Source organism: Oncorhynchus clarkii, unplaced genomic scaffold (genome assembly GCF_045791955.1).
Source record: "Oncorhynchus clarkii lewisi isolate Uvic-CL-2024 unplaced genomic scaffold, UVic_Ocla_1.0 unplaced_contig_1422_pilon_pilon, whole genome shotgun sequence".
Taxonomy (NCBI): domain Eukaryota; kingdom Metazoa; phylum Chordata; class Actinopteri; order Salmoniformes; family Salmonidae; genus Oncorhynchus; species Oncorhynchus clarkii.
In genome coordinates this window covers 75708-93865 of record NW_027261142.1, presented here as the reverse complement: position 1 = coordinate 93865, position 18158 = coordinate 75708, and the positions used below count along the sequence as shown (strand labels likewise).

The following is an 18158-nucleotide window of genomic DNA, read 5'->3' as shown; positions in this document are numbered from 1 at the left end:
CAGTAATAGATAATAACTCATAGTCCTGACAGTAGTAGATAATAACTCATAGTCCTGACAGTAGTAGATAATAACTCATAGTCCTGACAGTAGTAGATAATAACTCATAGTCCTGACAGTAGTAGATAATAACTCATAGTCCTGACAGTAGTAGATAATAACTCATAGTCCTGACAGTAGTAGATAATAACTCATAGTCCTGACAGTAGTAGATAATAACTCATAGTCCTGACAGTAGTAGATAAGAACTCATAGTCCTGACAGTAATAGATAATAACTCATAGTCCTGACAGTAGTAGATAATAACTCATAGTCCTGACAGTAGTAGATAATAACTCATAGTCCTGACAGTAGTAGATAATAACTCATAGTCCTGACAGTAGTAGATAATAACTCATAGTCCTGACAGTAGTAGATAATAACTCATAGTCCTGACAGTAGTAGATAATAACTCATAGTCCAGACAGTAATAGATAATAACTCATAGTCCTGACAATAGTAGATAATAACTCATAGTCCTGACAGTAGTAGATAATAACTCATAGTCCTGACAGTAGTAGATAATAACTCATAGTCCTGACAGTAGTAGATAATAACTCATAGTCCTGACAGTAATAGATAATAACTCATAGTCCTGACAGTAATAGATATTAACTCATAGTCCTGATGTCTAAGGTGAAGAGTAGTGAGACGGTGAAGGTAGTAATCCGCTGTCGCCCGTTAAACCGGAAAGAGGAGGCGGCAGCGGCTGGTGTTACCCGGACATCGGGAGGAGTGGGCGGGATCGTAGAAATGGACATGCGTCTGGGTCAGGTGGTCTTATGGAACCCTCACGGTCCGCCCGGCGAGCCGCGTAAGACGTTTACGTTCGACTCTGTGTACGACCCCTCGTCTAAACAGCGTGATCTTTATGATGAGACGGTGCGGCCGCTGATCGATTCCGTCCTAGACGGGTTTAACGGAACCATCTTCGCCTACGGCCAAACGGGTACCGGGAAGACCTACACCATGCAGGGTGTGTGGCTAGAGCCAGAGAGGCGGGGCGTCATCCCCAACGCCTTCGAACACGTCTTCACCCAGATCTCCCGCTCCTCCGCCGACCGCCAGTACCTGGTCAGAGCCTCTTACCTGGAGATCTACCGAGAGGAGATCAGGGATCTATTGGATCCCAACATGCACGCACCTCATGTCCCCAACGTGCACACTCACACCCCCCGCACCCTGGAGCTGAGAGAGAGCCCGGAGAGCGGGGTGTATGTGCGTGACCTGACGTCGTGTGTGTGTAAGAGCGTGAAGGAGATACAGGAGCTGATGAACTTAGGGAACCAGGTGCGCTCGGTGGGAGCGACAGACATGAACGAACACTCTTCCCGTTCCCACACCCTGTTCCTCATCACGGTGGAGTGTTCCCTGCCGGGGCCAGATGGACGGCAGCACATCAGGGTTGGCCGGCTCAACCTGGTTGACCTGGCGGGCAGCGAGCGGCAGGCCAAGACGGGCGTCCACGGAGAACGCCTGAAAGAAGCTGCCAAGATCAACCTGTCTCTGTCGGCGCTAGGCAACGTGATCTCAGCCCTGGCAGACGGGCGTAGCGGCCACGTTCCGTACCGAGACTCCAAATTGACACGGTTATTACAGGACTCCCTGGGGGGCAACGCCAAGACGGTGATGGTGGCTACACTAGGTCCCGCCCCCCAACACTACGAGGAGACCCTCACGACGCTCCGCTACGCTAACAGAGCTAAAAACATCCAGAACCAGCCAAGAGTTAACGAAGACCCTAAAGACGCCCTGCTCAGAGAGTTCCAGAAGGAGATCGCATGGCTCCGCGCACAGCTCAGCCACAGGGAAGGGAGGGGCAAACACAGGAAGGAGGAAGGGGAGGAGGGCTGGGACAGAGAAGGGGATGAGGAGGGAGAAGAGGAGGTGGAGAAGGAGAGGACGCTGCAGGAGGGGAGGCTGGAAGAGGAGAAGGAGGCCATCAGAGAAGACGGATCACTATTGGCTGAGGAGAAGCAGAGGCTTTTGGGAGAGAAGGAGAGGATGATGGGAGATCTGAAGAAGGAGTGGGACGCCACCGAGCAGCTTACTGCCAAGTACAAGGTACTGTACACACGCACACACGCACGCACGCACGCACACACACACACACGGTGTTGTGTCAGCGTAATCCCAGTGTGTCAGATTTAAGGCTGGTGGTTAATCTGATGATCTGGAGATTAGGTCACTTCAACACTCCCCACTACACCCCAATTACTACACTGTTTGTTCTGAACCTAATTACTACACAGTCTTTGTTCTGAACCTAACCCTAATTACTACACAGTCTTTGTTCTGAACCTAACCCTAATTAGATCCAAGATGGCGTGTCCCGTGTCAGTAATTGTTTTCCTCGTTTTTTCCCCATATATATATCATATATATTTTAATCCCAATTTCCATCTATGGACTGAATATACTCTCCTGCATCCCGCCTCACCCAATGTGGTACGGATCTGCTATTTTTATACTTCAGAACCAGAACCCCCATCAGAAGCAACCCAGTTAATGTGAGTCTGGAAGGAGAGTTTACAGTCTATCCAGACACCTAACCTGTCTGGATAGGTATAACCCTTAACCAGCCTGGATAGGTATAACCCTTAACCTGTCTGGATAGGTATAACCCTTAACCTGTCTGGATAGGTATAACCCTTAACCTGTCTGGATAGATATAACCCTTAACCTGTCTGGATAGGTATAACCCTAAACCCTTAACCTGTCTGGATAGGTATAACCCTTAACCTGTCTGGATAGGTATAACCCTTAACCCTTAACCTGTCTGGGTAGGTATAACCCTTAACCTGTCTGGATAGGTATAACCCTTAACCTGCCTGGATAGGTATAACCCTTAACCTGCCTGGATAGGTATAACCCTAAACCCTTAACCTGCCTGGATAGGTATAACCCTTAACTTGTCTGGATAGGTATAACCCTTAACCTGTCTGGGTAGGTATAACCCTTAACCCCCTCCCTCTCTCTTCCCCTCCCGCTCTCTTTCCCTCCTTCTCTCCATCCCCTCCCTCTCTCTTTCCCTCCTTCCCTCTCTCTCTCTTCCCCTCCTTCTCTCTTTCCCTCTTTCTCTCATCCCCTCCCTCTCTCTTTCCCTCCCTCTCTCTCTTTTACCTCCCTCTCTCTCTTTTACCTCCCTCTCTCTTTACCCTCTAGCTCTCTTTCCCTCCCTCTCTCTTTTCCCTCTATTTCTCTCTTTTACATCCCTCTCTCTCACGTTCCCTCCCTCTCTCACTTTCCCTCCCTCTCTCTCACGTTCCCTCCCTCTCTCTCACGTTCCCTCCCTCTCTCTCACGTTCCCTCCCTCTCTCTCACGTTCCCTCCCTCTCTCTCACGTTCCCTTCCTCTCGCTCACGTTCCCTCCCTCTCTCTTTTCCCTCCCTCTCTCTTTTTTCCTCTCACTCTCAGGAATGAACTAAGGAAACTGGAACACACACACACACACACACACACATATAAATTGCAACACAAAACAAAGAGCGTTTCAGTAAAGACTGCCACGTTTTCCAGTACCATCCCCTTTCATAACAACTGCTCTGTGCAGTATCTGTGTGTGTGTGCGTGTGTGTGTGTCGGAAGCTGATGGTGTGTGTGTGTGTGTGTTGTGGTTGCTAGGCGATGGAGAGCAAGCTGCTGGTTGGAGGGAAGAACATCATGGATCACACCAACGAACAGCAGAAGACCCTGGAGATACGCAGACAAGAGATCGCTGAGCAGGTACATACACACACACATTAATATACACACACACACACACACACACACACACACACACATTAATATACACACATACACACACACACATTAATATACACACATTAATATACACACACACACACAAACACAAATAATTGCCTTAAAGGACAATTTGTGTTGTTGTTTTTTTTATTCTTCTGGTTTGTCAACCTTATCTTCTCTGTCTATTTGTATGTATTAGCTACTCTTCCTGGGGTTTATTATGGATCCCCATTAGTTCCTGCCAAGGCAGCAGCTACTCTTCCTGGGTTTATTATGGATCCCCATTAGTTCCTGTCAAGGCAGCAGCTACTCTTCCTGTGGTTTATTATGGATCCCTATTAGTTCTTGCCAAGGCAGCAGCTACTCTTCCTGGGGTTTATTATGGATCCCCATTAGTTCCTGCCAAGGCAGCAGCTACTCTTCCTGGGGTTTATTATGGATCCCCATTAGTTCCTGCCAATGCAGCAGCTACTCCTCCTGGGGTTTATTATGGATCCCCATTAGTTTCTGCCAAGGCAGCAGCTACTCTTCCTGTGGTTTATTGCAGATCCCCATTAGTTCCTGCCAAGGCAGCAGCTACACTTCCTGGGGTTCATTATGGATCCCCTTTAGTTCCTGCCAAGGCAGCAGCTACTCTTCCTGGGGTTTATTATGGATCCCCATTAGTTCCTGCCAAGGCAGCAGCTACTCTTCCAGGGGTTCCTTATAGATCCCCATTAGTTCCTGCCAAGGCAGCAGCTACTCTTCCTGGGGTTTATTATGGATCCCCATTAGTTCCTACCAAGGCAGCAGCTACTCTTCCTGGGGTTTATTATGGATCCCCATTAGTTCCTGCCAAGGCAGCAGCTACTCTTCCTGGGGTTTATTATGGATCCCCATTAGTTCCTACCAAGGCAGCAGCTCCTCTTCCTGGGGTTTATTATGGATCCCCATTAGTTCCTGCCAAGGCAGCAGCTACTCTTCCTGGGGTTTATTATGGATCCCCATTAGTTCCTGCCAAGGCAGCAGCTACTCTTCCTGGGGTTTATTATGGATCCCCATTAGTTCCTACCAAGGCAGCAGCTACTCTTCCTGGGGTTTATTATGGATCCCCATTAGTTCCTGCCAAGGCAGCAGCTACTCTTCCTGGGGTTTATTATGGATCCCCATTAGTTCTTGCCAAGGCAGCAGCTACTCTTCCTGGGGTTTATTATGGATCCCCATTAGTTCCTGTCAAGGCAGCAGCTACTCTTCCTGGGGTTTATTATGGATCCCCATTAGTTCCTGTCAAGGCAGCAGCTACTCTTCCTGGGGTTTATTATGGATCCCCATTAGTTCCTGCCAAGGCAGCAGCTACTCTTCCTGGGGTTTATTATGGATCCCCATTAGTTCCTGCCAAGGCAGCAGCTACTCTTCCTGGGGTTTATTATGGATCCTCATTAGTTCCTGTCAAGGCAGCAGCTACTCTTCCTGGGGTTTATTATGGGTCCCCATTAGTTCCTGTCAAGGCAGCAGCTACTCTTCCTGGGGTTTATTATGGATCCCCGTTAGTTCCTGCCCAGGCATCAGCTACTCTTCCTGGGGTTCATTATGGATCCCCATTAGTTCCTGCCAAGGCAGCAGCTACTCTTCCTGGGGTTTATTATGGATCCCCATTAGTTCCTGCCAAGGCAGCAGCTACTCTTCCTGGGGTTTATTATGGATCCCCATTAGTTCCTGCCAGCAGCAGGTTTCATCCAGAGGCGGCACTCCTAGTGGCCGGGGACTTTAATGCAGGCAAACTTAAATCCGTTTGACCTCATTTCTACCAGCATGTCATGTGCAACCAGAGGAAATAAACTCTAGACCACCTTTACTCTACACAGAGACTCATACAAAGCTCCCTTGCCCTCCATTTGGGAAATATAATTCAAAAACTAAAGCAGAAAGTACCAGTGACTCGCTAATATCAATAATAATCAATACAGAAGTGGTCAGATGAAGCGGATGCTAAGCTACAGGACTGTTTTGCTATCACAGACTGGAATATGTTCTGGGATTCATCCAATGGCATTGAGGAGTACAGCACCTCAGGCATTAGCTTAATCACTTAGTACATCGATGACGACGTCCCCACAGTGACCCCACGTACATTTCCCAACCAGAAGCCATGAATTACAGACAACATCCACACCGAGCTAAAGGCTAGAGCTGCCGCTTTCAAACAGCGGGACACTAATCCGGACGCTTATAAAAAATACCGCTATGCCCTCAGATGAACCATCAAACATGCAATGTGTCAATACAGGACTAAGATTGAATCCTACTTCATCAGCTCTGACGCTCGTCGGATGTGGCAGGGCTTGAAAACTATTACGGACTATGAAGGGAAACCCAGACGCGAGCTGCACCGCGATACGAGCCTACCAGATGAGCTAAATGCCTTCGCTTCGCGGCAAGCAACACTGAAGCATGCATGAGTGCACCAGCTGTTCCGGACGACTGTGTGATCACGCTCTCCGTAGCCAATGTGAGCAAGACCTTTAAACAGGTCAACATTCACAAGGCCAGATAGATTACCAGGACGTGCACTCAGAGCATGCACAGACCAACTGGAAAATCTCTTCACTGACATTTTCAACCTCTCCCTGACTGAGTCTGTAATACCTACATGTGTCACCCAGGGTTTAGTGCTGGTACCACTGCTGTGTGGAGGCGTCACGCAGGGTTCGGTACCACTGCAATTCTCTTTACAGACATGTTATTACATATTATGTTTATGGTCTACAGTTCTAGAGAGAATGACATAATGTTTGTATTGTAGTGTTAATAAAGTTGTGTTTGTATTGTAGTGTTAATAAAGTTGTGTTTGTATTGTAGAGTCGTAGAGAGAGGGAGATTGAGCAGCAGGTGATGGTTCAGGATGAAGAGACTCTAGAACTCAAAGAAACATTCTCCTCCCTGCAACAGGAAGTGGAGGCCAAGACCAAGAAACTAAAAAAGGTAAAACACACACACGAAGATGAGACACACTTAAAGGTATTGTTTCTCATTAACTGTATAGTTGTTGAAGTGTCTCAATAAAAGCAAAGGAAAGTGATATACACACACATCACACGCACCCATGTGCACGTCACTAATCAACATCAAATGTTATTGGTCACTTACGTGATTAGCAGGTGTTATTGAGGTTGTAGCGAAGTACTTATAGCTCCGACAGCGCAGTAATATCTAACAAGTGATATCTAACAAATTACAAAACATATACCCAATACACCCAAATCTAAGTAGGAATGAATTAAGACTACATACAGTTGAAGTTGGAAGTTTACATACACTTGTTGTCATAAACCTGTTTTTCAACCACTCCATACATTTCTTGTTAACAAACTATAGTTTTGGCAAGTCTGTTTAGGACATCTACTTTGTACATGACACAAGTCATTTTTCCAAACATTTGTTTACAGACAGATTATTTCACTTATAATTCACTGTATCACAATTCCAGTGGGTCAGAAGTTTACATACACTAAGTTCACTGTGCCTTTAAACAGCTTGGAAAATTCTAGAAAATGATGTCATGGCTTTAGAAGCTTTGAATAGGCTAATTGACATCATTTGAGTCAATTGGAGGTGTACCTGTGGATGTTTTTAAAGGCCTACCTTCAAATTTAGTGCCTCTTTGCTTGACATCATGGGAAAATCAACAGAAATCAGCCAAGATCTCAGAAAAATAATTGTATAAACACCGTGGGACCACGCACCGTCATACCGCTCAGGATGGAGACGCGTTCTGTCTCCTAGAGATGAACGTACTTTGGTGCGAAAAGTGCAAATCAATCCCAGAACAACAGCAAAGGACCTTGTGAAGATGCTGGAGGAAACCGGTACAAAAGTATCTATATCCACAGTAAAACGAGTCCTGTATCGACATAATCTGAAAGGCCGCTCAGCAAGGAAGAAGCCACTGCTCCAAAACCGCCATAAAAAAGCCAGACTACGGTTTGCAACTGCACATGGGACAAAGATTGTACTTTTTGGAGAAATGTCCTCTGGTCTGATGAAACAAAAATTGAACTGTTTGGCCATAATGATGATCGTTATGTTTGGAGGGAAAAGGGGGAGGCTTGCAAGCCGAAGAACACCATCCCAATCGTGAAGCTCGGGGGTATCAGCATCATGTTGTGGGGGTGCTTTGCTGCAGGAGGGACTGGTGCGTTTCACAAAATAGATGGCATCATGAGCAGGAAAATTATGTGGATATATTGAAGCAACATCTCAAGACATCAGTCAGGAAGTTAAAGCTTGGTCGCAAATGGGTCTTCCAAATGGACAATGACCCCAAGCATACTTCCAAAGTTGTGGCAAAATGGCTTAAGGACAACAAAGTCAAGGTATTGGAGTGGCCATCACAAAGCCCTGACCTCAATCCTATAGAACATTTGTGGGCAGAACTGAAAAAGCGTGTGTGAGGCCTACAAACCTGACTCAGTTACACCAGCTCTGTCAGGAGGAATGGGCCAAAATTCACCCAACTTATTGTGGGAAGCTTGTGGAAGGCTACCTGACACTGATCCAAGTTAAACAATTTAAAGGCAATGCTACCAAATACTTCTGACCCACCGGGAATGTGATGAAAGAAATAAAAGCTTAAATAAATCATTATCTCTACTATTATTCTGACATTTCACATTCTTAAAATAAAGTGGTGATCCTAACTGATCTAAGTCAGGGAATTGTTACTAGGATTAAATGTCAGGAATTGTGAAATGTATTTGGCTAAGGTGTATGTAAACTTCCGACTTCAACTGTATGTATAGACGAGCGATGTCAGAGCGGAACGGACTAAGATACAGTAGAATAGTATAAAATACAGTATATACATATGAGATGAGTAATGCAAGATATGTTAACATTATTAAGTGACTAAGATACCTTAGAATAGCCAAGTAAAGCCCCGCCGGCCAAACCCTCCCCAAACCCGGACAACACTGGGCCAATTGTGTGCCGCCCTATGGGACTCCCGGTCACGACCGGTTGTGACACAGCCTTGGATCAAACCCCAGGCCACACTGCAATGCAGTGCCTTAGACCGCTGCTCCACACGGGAGTTGAATTCATTGGCTGATCATACCATGACGGATTCATGTGATCCTTCCTTAACCCATAGAAAGTTCCACCCAGTTGACTACTTCAAAATGGTGAAAGTCCTCAATGGTGCTGCCCATGCTAAAACTGGCTTTTGGCCGCTAAAGGACTATCCATCTCTGTGGGATAACATCAGTTAGCTGTTAGCATGCTGGTTAAAGGTACTCACATCCAAGATATGACATCACACATCCTGACTGCAGGTCACATGACTACTGAACTTGAAATAAACATTAATCCATGAACCCTTACGCTAACCTGGCCCGTGTTCCGACACCGCATGATGACCTACGACCTCTCTACTGGACCAATGAGAGGGTGGGAGACTGCTGGGGGAATGGACAGAGATCTACTGTGTTGTAGCTCTATGCTAAGCTGCAGTGTGTCTGTTCTACTGTGTTGTAGCTCTATGCTAAGCTGCAGTATGACTGTTCTACTGGTTGTAGCTCTATGATAAGCTGCAGTATGTCTGTTCTACTGGTTGTAGCTCTATGATAAGCTGCAGTATGTCTGTTCTACTGGTTGTAGCTCGATGTTAAGCTGCAGTGTGTCTGTTCTACTGGTTGTAGCTCTATGCTAAGCTGCAGTGTGTCTGTTCTACTGGTTGTAGCTCTATGCTAAGCTACAGTGTGTGAAGGCTGAGATCCAGGATGTTAATGATGAGCACGTCAGGAGTCGACAGGAGCTGGAGCAGACGCAGAACCAACTCACCAGAGAACTCAAGTTCAAGTAAGTACAACACACACACACACACACACACACACACACACATTAATATACATACACACACATGCGCATTAATACACACACACACACACACACACACACACACACACACACACACACACACATGATGTGAGTACAGTCAGCAATTGAGCCACATATTCAGTATATTATATTATCTTTCGTGTGTGTGTGTGTGTGTGTATTAATGTGTGTGCGTGCGTGTGTGTGCTTGTGTATGTGTGTATATTAATGTGTGTGTGTATTAATGTGTGTGTGTGTGTGTATTAATGTGTGTGTGTGTGTGTGTGTATTAATGTGTGTGTGTATTAATGTGTGTGTATTAATGTGTGTGTATATTAATGTATGTGTGTGTATATTAATGTGTGTGTGTGTGTATTAATGTGTGTGTGTGTGTGTGTGTGTGTGTGTATTAATGCGTGAGTGTGTGTATTAATGTGTGTGTGTGTGTGTGTGTGTATTAATGTGTGTGTGTGTGTATTAATGTGTTTGTGTGTGTGTGTGTATTAATTTGTGTGTGTGTGTGTATTCATGTGTGTGTGTTTGTGTGTGTAAGTGTGTATTAATGTGTGTGTGTGTGTGTGTGTGTATTAATGTGTGTGTGTGTGTGTGTGTATTAATGTGTGTGTGTGTGTATTAATGTGTGTGTGTGTGTGTGTATTAATGTGTGTGTGTGTGTATTAATGTGTGTGTGTGTGTATTAATGTGTGTGTGTGTGTGTGTATTAATGTGTGTGTGTGTGTGTGTAGGTATCTGATCATAGAGAACTTCATTCCTCCGGAGGAGAAGAATAAGATCATGAACAGACTGACCTTTGACCCTGAGGAGGACCAGTGGAAGTTCACACCCCTCGTCCCTGCAGAGAGGTCAGGGTGGGTGTGTGTCTGTATCTGTATCTTTAGTATCTGTATCTGTAGTGTCTGAATCTGTAGTGTCTGTATCTGTAGTGTCTGTATCTGTATCTGTAGTGTCTGAATCTGTATCTGTAGTGTCTGTATCTGTAGTGTCTGTATCTGTATCTGTAGTGTCTGTATCTGTAGTGTCTGTATCTGTAGTGTCTGTATCTGTAGTGTCTGTATCTGTATATGTAGTGTCTCTATCTGTATCTGTAGTGTCTGTGTCTGTAGTGTCTATCTGTAGTGTCTGTATCTGTAGTGTCTGTATCTTTAGTGTCTGTATCTGTAGTGTCTCTATCTGTATCTGTAGTGTCTGTATCTGTAGTGTCTGTATCTGTAGTGTCTGTAGTGTCTGTATCTGTAGTGTCTGTAGTGTCTGCATCTGTATCTGTAGTGTCTGTATCTGTAGTGTCTGTATCTGTAGTGTCTGTATCTGTAGTGTCTGCATCTGTAGTGTCTGTATCTGTAGTGTCTGTATCTGTAGTGTCTGTATCTGTAGTGTCTGTATCTGTAGTGTCTGTATCTGTAGTGTCTGTATCTGTAGTGTCTGTATCTGTAGTATCTGTATCTTTAGTATATGTATCTGTAGTGTCTGTATCTGTAGTGTCTGTAGTGTTTGTATCTTTAGTATATGTATCTGTACCTGTAGTATCTGTACCTGTAGTATCTGTACCTGTAGTATCTGTAGTATCTGTATCTGTAGTGTCTGTATCTGTAGTGTCTGTATCTGTATATCTAGTGTCTGTATCTGTACCTGTAGTATCTGTATCTATATCTGTAGTATCTGTAGTATCTGTATCTGTAGTGTCTGTATCTGTAGTGTCTGTATCTGTAGTGTCTGTATCTTTAGTATCTTTATCTGTAGTGTCTGTATCTGTAGTGTCTGTATCTGTAGTGTCTGTATCTTTAGTATCTTTGTCTGTAGTGTCTGTAGTGTCTGTATCTGTAGTGTCTGTATCTGTAGTGTCTGTATCTGTAGTGTCTGTATCTGTAGTGTCTGTATCTGTAGTGTCTGTATCTTTAGTATCTTTATCTGTAGTATCTGTATCTGTAGTGTCTGTATCTGTAGTGTCTGTATCTGTAGTGTCTGTATATGTAGTGTCTGTATCTGTAGTGTCTGTAGTATCTGTATCTGTAGTATCTGTATCTGTAGTATCTGTATCTGTATCTATAGTATCTGTAGTATCTGTGTGTGTATCTGTAGTATCTGTATCTGTAGTGTCTGTATCTGTATCTGTAGTGTCTGTATATTTAGTATCTGTATCTGTATCTATATCTGTAGTATCTGTATCTGTAGTGTCTGTATCTGTAGTGTCTGTATCTGTAGTGTCTGTATCTTTAGTATCTTTATCTGTAGTGTCTGTATCTGTAGTGTCTGTATATTTAGTATCTATCTCTAGTGTCTGTATCTGTATCTGTAGTGCCTGTAGTGTCTGTATCTGTAGTGTCTGTATCTGTAGTGTCTGTATCTGTAGTGTCTGTATCTGTAGTGTCTGTATCTTTAGTATCTGTATCTCTAGTGTCTGTAGTGTCTGTATCTGTAGTGTCTGTATCTTTAGTATCTTTATCTGTAGTGTCTGTAGTGTCTGTAGTATCTGTATCTGTAGTATCTGTATCTGTATCTATAGTATCTGTAGTATCTGTGTGTGTATCTGTAGTATCTGTATCTGTAGTGTCTGTATCTGTATCTGTAGTGTCTGTATATTTAGTATCTGTATCTGTAGTGTCTGTAGTGTCTGTAGTATCTGTATCTGTAGTATCTGTATCTATAGTATCTGTAGTATCTGTATCTGTGTGTGTATCTGTAGTATCTGTATCTGTAGTGTCTGTATCTGTATCTGTAGTGTATCTGTAGTGTCTGTATCTTTAGTATCTATATCTGTAGTGTCTGTATCTGTAGTGTCTGTATCTTTAGTATCTATATCTGTAGTATCTGTATCTGTAGTATCTGTATCGTCTGTACCTGTAGTGTCTGTATCTATATCTGTAGTGTCTGTATCTGTAGTGTCTGTATCTGTAGTGTCTGTAGTGTCTGTATCTGTAGTGTCTTTAGTGTCTGTATCTTTAGTATCTGTATCTGTAGTGTTTGTGTCTGTAGTGTCTGTATCTGTAGTGTCTGTAGTGTCTGTATCTGTAGTGTCTGTATCTGTATCTGTAGTGTCTGTATCTGTAGTGTCTGTATCTGTAGTATCTGTATCTGTAGTGTCTGTATCTGTAGTGTCTGTAGTGTCTGTATCTGTAGTGTCTGTATCTGTATCTGTAGTGTCTGTATCTGTAGTATCTGTATCTGTAGTATCTGTATCTGTAGTGTCTGTATCTGTATCTGTAGTGTCTGCATCTGAAGTATCTGTATCTGTAGTGTCTGTATCAGTATCTGTAGTGTCTGTATCTGTAGTATCTATCTGTATCTGTGTCTGTATCTGTAGTGTCTGTATCTGTATCTGTAGTGTCTGTATCTGTAGTGTCTGTATCTGTAGTGTCTGTATCTGTATCTGTAGTGTCTGCATCTGAAGTATCTGTATCTGTAGTGTCTGTATCTGTATCTGTAGTGTCTATCTTTAGAATCTGTATCTGTAGTATCTGTATCGTCTGTATCTGTAGTGTCTGTATCTGTAGTATCTGTATCTGTAGTATCTGTATCGTCTGTACCTGTAGTGTCTGTATCTATATCTGTAGTGTCTGTATCTGTAGTGTCTGTATCTGTAGTGTCTGTATCTGTAGTGTCTGTATCTGTATCTGTAGTGTCTTTAGTGTCTGTATCTTTAGTATCTGTATCTGTAGTATCTGTATCGTCTGTATCTGTAGTGTCTGTATCTGTAGTATCTGTATCTGTAGTATCTGTAGTGTCTGTATCTGTAGTGTCTGTATCTGTAGTGTCTGTAGTGTCTGTATCTGTAATGTCTGTATCTGTAGTGTCTGTATCTGCAGTGTCTGTATCTGTACTGTCTGTACAGTGCCTTGCGAAAGTATTCGGCCCCCTTGAACTTTGCGACCTTTTGCCACATTTCAGGCTTCAAACATAAAGATATAAAACTGTATTTTTTTGTGAAGAATCAACAACAAGTGGGAAACAATCATGAAGTGGAACGACATTTATTGGATATTTCAAACTTTTTTAACAAATCAAAAACTGAAAAATTGGGCGTGCAAAATTATTCAGCCCCCTTAAGTTAATACTTTGTAGCGCCACCTTTTGCTGCGATTACAGCTGTAAGTCGCTTGGGGTATATCTCTATCAGTTTTGCACATCGAGAGACTGATTTTTTTTCCCATTCCTCCTTGCAAAACAGCTCGAGCTCAGTGAGGTTGGATGGAGAGCATTTGTGAACAGCAGTTTTCAGTTCTTTCCACAGATTCTCGATTGGATTCAGGTCTGGACTTTGACTTGGCCATTCTAACACCTGGATATGTTTATTTTTGAACCATTCCATTGTAGATTTTGCTTTATGTTTTGGATCATTGTCTTGTTGGAAGACAAATCTCCGTCCCAGTCTCAGGTCTTTTGCAGACTCCATCAGGTTTTTTTCCAGAATGGTCCTGTATTTGGCTCCATCCATCTTCCCATCAATTTTAACCATCTTCCCTGTCCCTACTGAAGAAAAGCAGGCCCAAACCATGACGCTGCCACCACCATGTTTGACAGTGGGGATGGTGTGTTCAGGGTGATGAGCTGTGTTGCTTTTACGCCAAACATAACGTTTTGCATTGTTGCCAAAAAGTTCAATTTTGGTTTCATCTGACCAGAGCACCTTCTTCCACATGTTTGGTGTGTCTCCCAGGTGGCTTGTGGCAAACTTTAAACAACACTTTTTATGGATATCTTTAAGAAATGGCTTTCTTCTTGCCACTCTTCCATAAAGGCCAGATTTGTGCAATATACGACTGATTATTGTCCTATGGACAGAGTCTCCCACCTCAGCTGTAGATCTCTGCAGTTCATCCAGAGTGATCATGGGCCTCTTGGCTGCATCTCTGATCAGTCTTCTCCTTGTATGAGCTGAAAGTTTAGAGGGACGGCCAGGTCTTGGTAGATTTGCAGTGGTCTGATACTCCTTCCATTTCAATATTATCGCTTGCACAGTGCTCCTTGGGATGTTTAAAGCTTGGGAAATCTTTTTGTATCCAAATCCGGCTTTAAACTTCTTCACAACAGTATCTTGGACCTGCCTGGTGTGTTCCTTGTTCTTCATGATGCTCTCTGCGCTTTTAACGGACCTCTGAGACTATCACAGTGCAGGTGCATTTATACGGAGACTTGATTACACACAGGTGGATTTTATTTATCATCATTAGTCATTTAGGTCAACATTGGATCATTCAGAGATCCTCACTGAACTTCTGGAGAGAGTTTGCTGCACTGAAAGTAAAGGGGCTGAATAATTTTGCACGCCCAATTTTTCAGTTTTTGATTTGTTAAAAAAGTTTGAAATATCCAATAAATGTCGTTCCACTTCATGATTGTGTCCCACTTGTTGTTGATTCTTCACAAAAAAAGACAGTTTTATATCTTTATGTTTGAAGCCCGAAATGTGGCAAAAGGTCGCAAAGTTCAAGGGGGCCGAATACTTTCGCAAGGCACTGTATCTGTAGTGTCTGTACCTGTAGTGTCTGTATCTGTAGTGTCTGTATCTGTATCTGTTGTGTCTGTAGTATCTATATCTGTAGTGTCTGTATCTGTATCTGTAGTATCTATATCTGTAGTGTCTGTATCTGTATCTGTACTGTCTGTATCTGTACTGTCTGTATCTGTACTGTCTGTATCTGTAGTGGCTGTATCTGTAGTGGCTGTATCTGTATTGTCTGTATCTATATCTGTAGTGTCTGTATCTGTAGTGTCTGTATCTGTAGTGTCTGTATCTGTAGTGTCTGTAGTGTCTGTATCTGTAGTGTCTGTATCTGTGTCTGTATCTGTGTCTGTATCTGTGTCTGTATCTGTAGTGTCTATCTGTAGTGTCTGTATCTGTAGTGTCTGTATCTGTATCTGTAGTGTCTGTAGTATCTATATCTGTAGTGTCTGTATCTGTATCTGTAGTGTCTGTATCTGTAGTGTCTGTATCTGTATCTGTATCGTCTGTATCTGTAGTGTCTGTATCTGTAGTGTCTGTATCTGTATCTGTAGTGTCTGTATCTGTAGTGTCTGTATCTGTATCTGTAGTATGTGTGTATCTGTGTCTATCTGTATGTGAATCTGTGTCTGTCTATCTGTGTGTATCTGTGTCTATCTGTCTGTCTGTGTGTGTGTATCTGTTTCTCAACCTTGATGAGAGTAAGCTGATAGATCTCAGCCATGTACACAGGCTACCGGTACACAGGCTACCGGTACACAGGCTACCGGTACACAGGCTACCAGTCCACAGGCTACCGGTACACAGGCTACCGGTACACAGGCTACCGGTACACAGGCTACCGGTACACAGGCTACCAGTATGTGGCCTTCAGATTGCTGGCCTGTCCAAAACCAGCTAGCGAGGTACTGCTCTGTTTCAGCTGGTATGGTCAGTCTAGCTGTATGGAGAAGGTACTGCTCTGTTTCAGCTGGTATGGTCAGTCTAGCTGTATGGAGAAGGTACTGCTCTGTTTCAGCTGTTTTGGTCAGTCTAGCTGTATGGAGAAGATACTGCTCTGTTTCAGCTGTTTTGGTCAGTCTAGCTGTATGGAGAAGATACTGCTCTGTTTCAGCTGTTATGGTCAGTCTAGCTGTATGGAGTATGGAGAAGGTACTGCTCTGTTTCAGCTGTTATGGTCAGTCTAGCTGTATGGAGAAGGTACTGCTCTGTTTCAGCTGGTATGGTCAGTCTAGCTGTATGGAGAAGGTACTGCTCTGTTTCAGCTGGTATGGTCAGTCTAGCTGTTTGGAGAAGGTACTGCTCTGTTTCAGCTGTTATGGTCAGTCTAGCTGCATGGAGAAGGTACTGCTCTGTTTCAGCTGTTATGGTCAGTCTAGCTGTATGGAGAAGGTACTGCTCTGTTTCAGCTGTTATGGTCAGTCTAGCTGTATGGAGAAGGTACTGCTCTGTTTCAGCTGTTATGGTCAGTCTAGCTGTATGGAGAAGGTACTGCTCTGTTTCAGCTGTTATGGTCATTCTAGCTGTATGGAGGAGACGGTACTGCTCTGTTTCAGCTGTTATGGTCAGTCTAGCTGTATGGAGAAGGTACTGCTCATTTTCAGCTGGTATGGTCAGTCTAGCTGTATGGAGAAGGTACTGCTCTGTTGCTCTGTTTCAGCTGGTATGGTCAGTCTAGCTGTATGGAGAACAAGGTGCTTTCTGTATCTGTATCTGTCCTTGTATTTGTGACCTCTGAAATGTTTAACTCTTTCTAGACTTTAATGTGATATGTGGAATTAAATAAAGTATTTCAAATTATTTTCTCTCTGTCTCTCTCCCTCTCTCAGTCAGTTCAGCCAGATGAAGAAGAGGCCGGCTTCTGCAGTCGGATACAAACGACCAATCAGCCAGTACGCACAGGTCTCCTTAGTGATGGGAGCTCACTCCAGATACCGGGTAAGTGTGTGTGTGAGTGATAGGGAGAGTGAATATGCTCTGTAGTTATGTAACCCAATTCTTTAAAAAAAAGCTTTGTTTCCTCCTCTATGTGTGTGTGTGTAGGCTGAGAACATCATGTTCCTGGAGCTGGACATGACTCATCCCACCACTGTCTCATTGGACCACAGGCCATCGGAGGTGGGGCCTAATTATAGCCCCTACCCAACAGACAACGTTCCCCACAGGGAGCGAGCTGCACGTGTCCGCATGTCACGATCCTGGTGAGACACACATACCTCCGCCAGATCACGTGTCTCTTAACCTGTCCTTGTGTGATGTCATATCCCTGTGTGATGTCATATCTTCTTCCTGTTCCAGGTGTCAGACACCGCGAGCCATCACTTCCTCCACCTCCACCGTTTCCCTGACAACCCATTCTACAGCCACGCCCACTGCCGCCCAGTGAAGAGCAGCCTACCTCACTACCTATCCCTTCCATATCTCTCTCTCTCCCTTCCATATTTCTCTCTCTCCTTCTCCATATCTCTCCCTCTCCATATCTCACCCTCTCCCTTCCATATTTTTCTCTCTCCCTATCTCCTTTCCATCTCTCCCTTCCATATCTCTCCCTCCCTTCCATATCTCTCCCTCCCCCTTCCTACACATCTCCTTCCCTCCCTACAGGCTCTCCCTCTCCACATATCTCCCTCTCCATATCTCTCCTTCTCCCTTCCATATCTCTCCTTCTCCCTTCCATATCTCTCCTTCTCCCTTCCATATCTCTCCCTTTCCCTTCCTACTTCTACACATCTCCTTCCCTCCCTACAGGCTATGAACACTGAACTAAAGAAACGAGACATAATGGCCTGTCTACCTACAGGCTATGAACACTGAACTAAAGAAACGAGACGTTTTGGCCTGTCTACCTACAGGCTATGAACACTGAACTAAAGAAACGAGACGTTTTGGCCTGTCTACCTACAGGCTATGAACACTGAACTAAAGAAACGAGACGTTTTGGCCTGTCTACCTACAGGCTATGAACACTGAACTAAAGAAACAAGATGTTTTGGCCTGTCTATCTACAGGCTATGAACACTGAACTAAAGAAACAAGATGTTTTGGCCTGTCTACCTACAGG

At 44.0% G+C, this 18158-nt stretch overlaps 1 protein-coding gene across 2 annotated transcripts; it reads left to right on the top strand.

Annotated features, from left to right (window-relative positions):
* Positions 1–666: 666 nt before the first annotated feature.
* Positions 667–17553, top strand: LOC139405213 (kinesin-like protein KIF3C). Of its 2 annotated transcripts, none has more exons than XM_071147643.1 (8): positions 667–2103; positions 3664–3765; positions 6625–6747; positions 9503–9621; positions 10386–10502; positions 16927–17035; positions 17141–17298; positions 17396–17553. In XM_071147643.1, exons 1-8 carry the CDS (start codon positions 667–669, stop codon positions 17481–17483), a joined length of 2253 nt encoding a protein of 750 aa, XP_071003744.1. In that variant the 3' UTR covers positions 17484–17553. The 2 variants fall into 2 exon arrangements, with proteins under 2 accessions (XP_071003744.1, XP_071003743.1); XM_071147642.1 differs by having other exon boundaries at positions 10386–10508.
* Positions 17554–18158: the final 605 nt, after the last annotated feature.

Excerpts from the sequence above, each read along its gene's own strand:
- LOC139405213 (XM_071147642.1), top strand. The coding sequence starts at position 667 with ATGTCTAAGGTGAAGAGTAGTGAGACGGTGAAGGTAGTAATCCGCTGT. Across the intron at positions 2,104-3,663 it reads AGCTTACTGCCAAGTACAAG|GCGATGGAGAGCAAGCTGCT; the intron begins GTACTGTACACA and ends TGTGGTTGCTAG. Across the intron at positions 3,766-6,624 it reads GACAAGAGATCGCTGAGCAG|AGTCGTAGAGAGAGGGAGAT; the intron begins GTACATACACAC and ends TTTGTATTGTAG.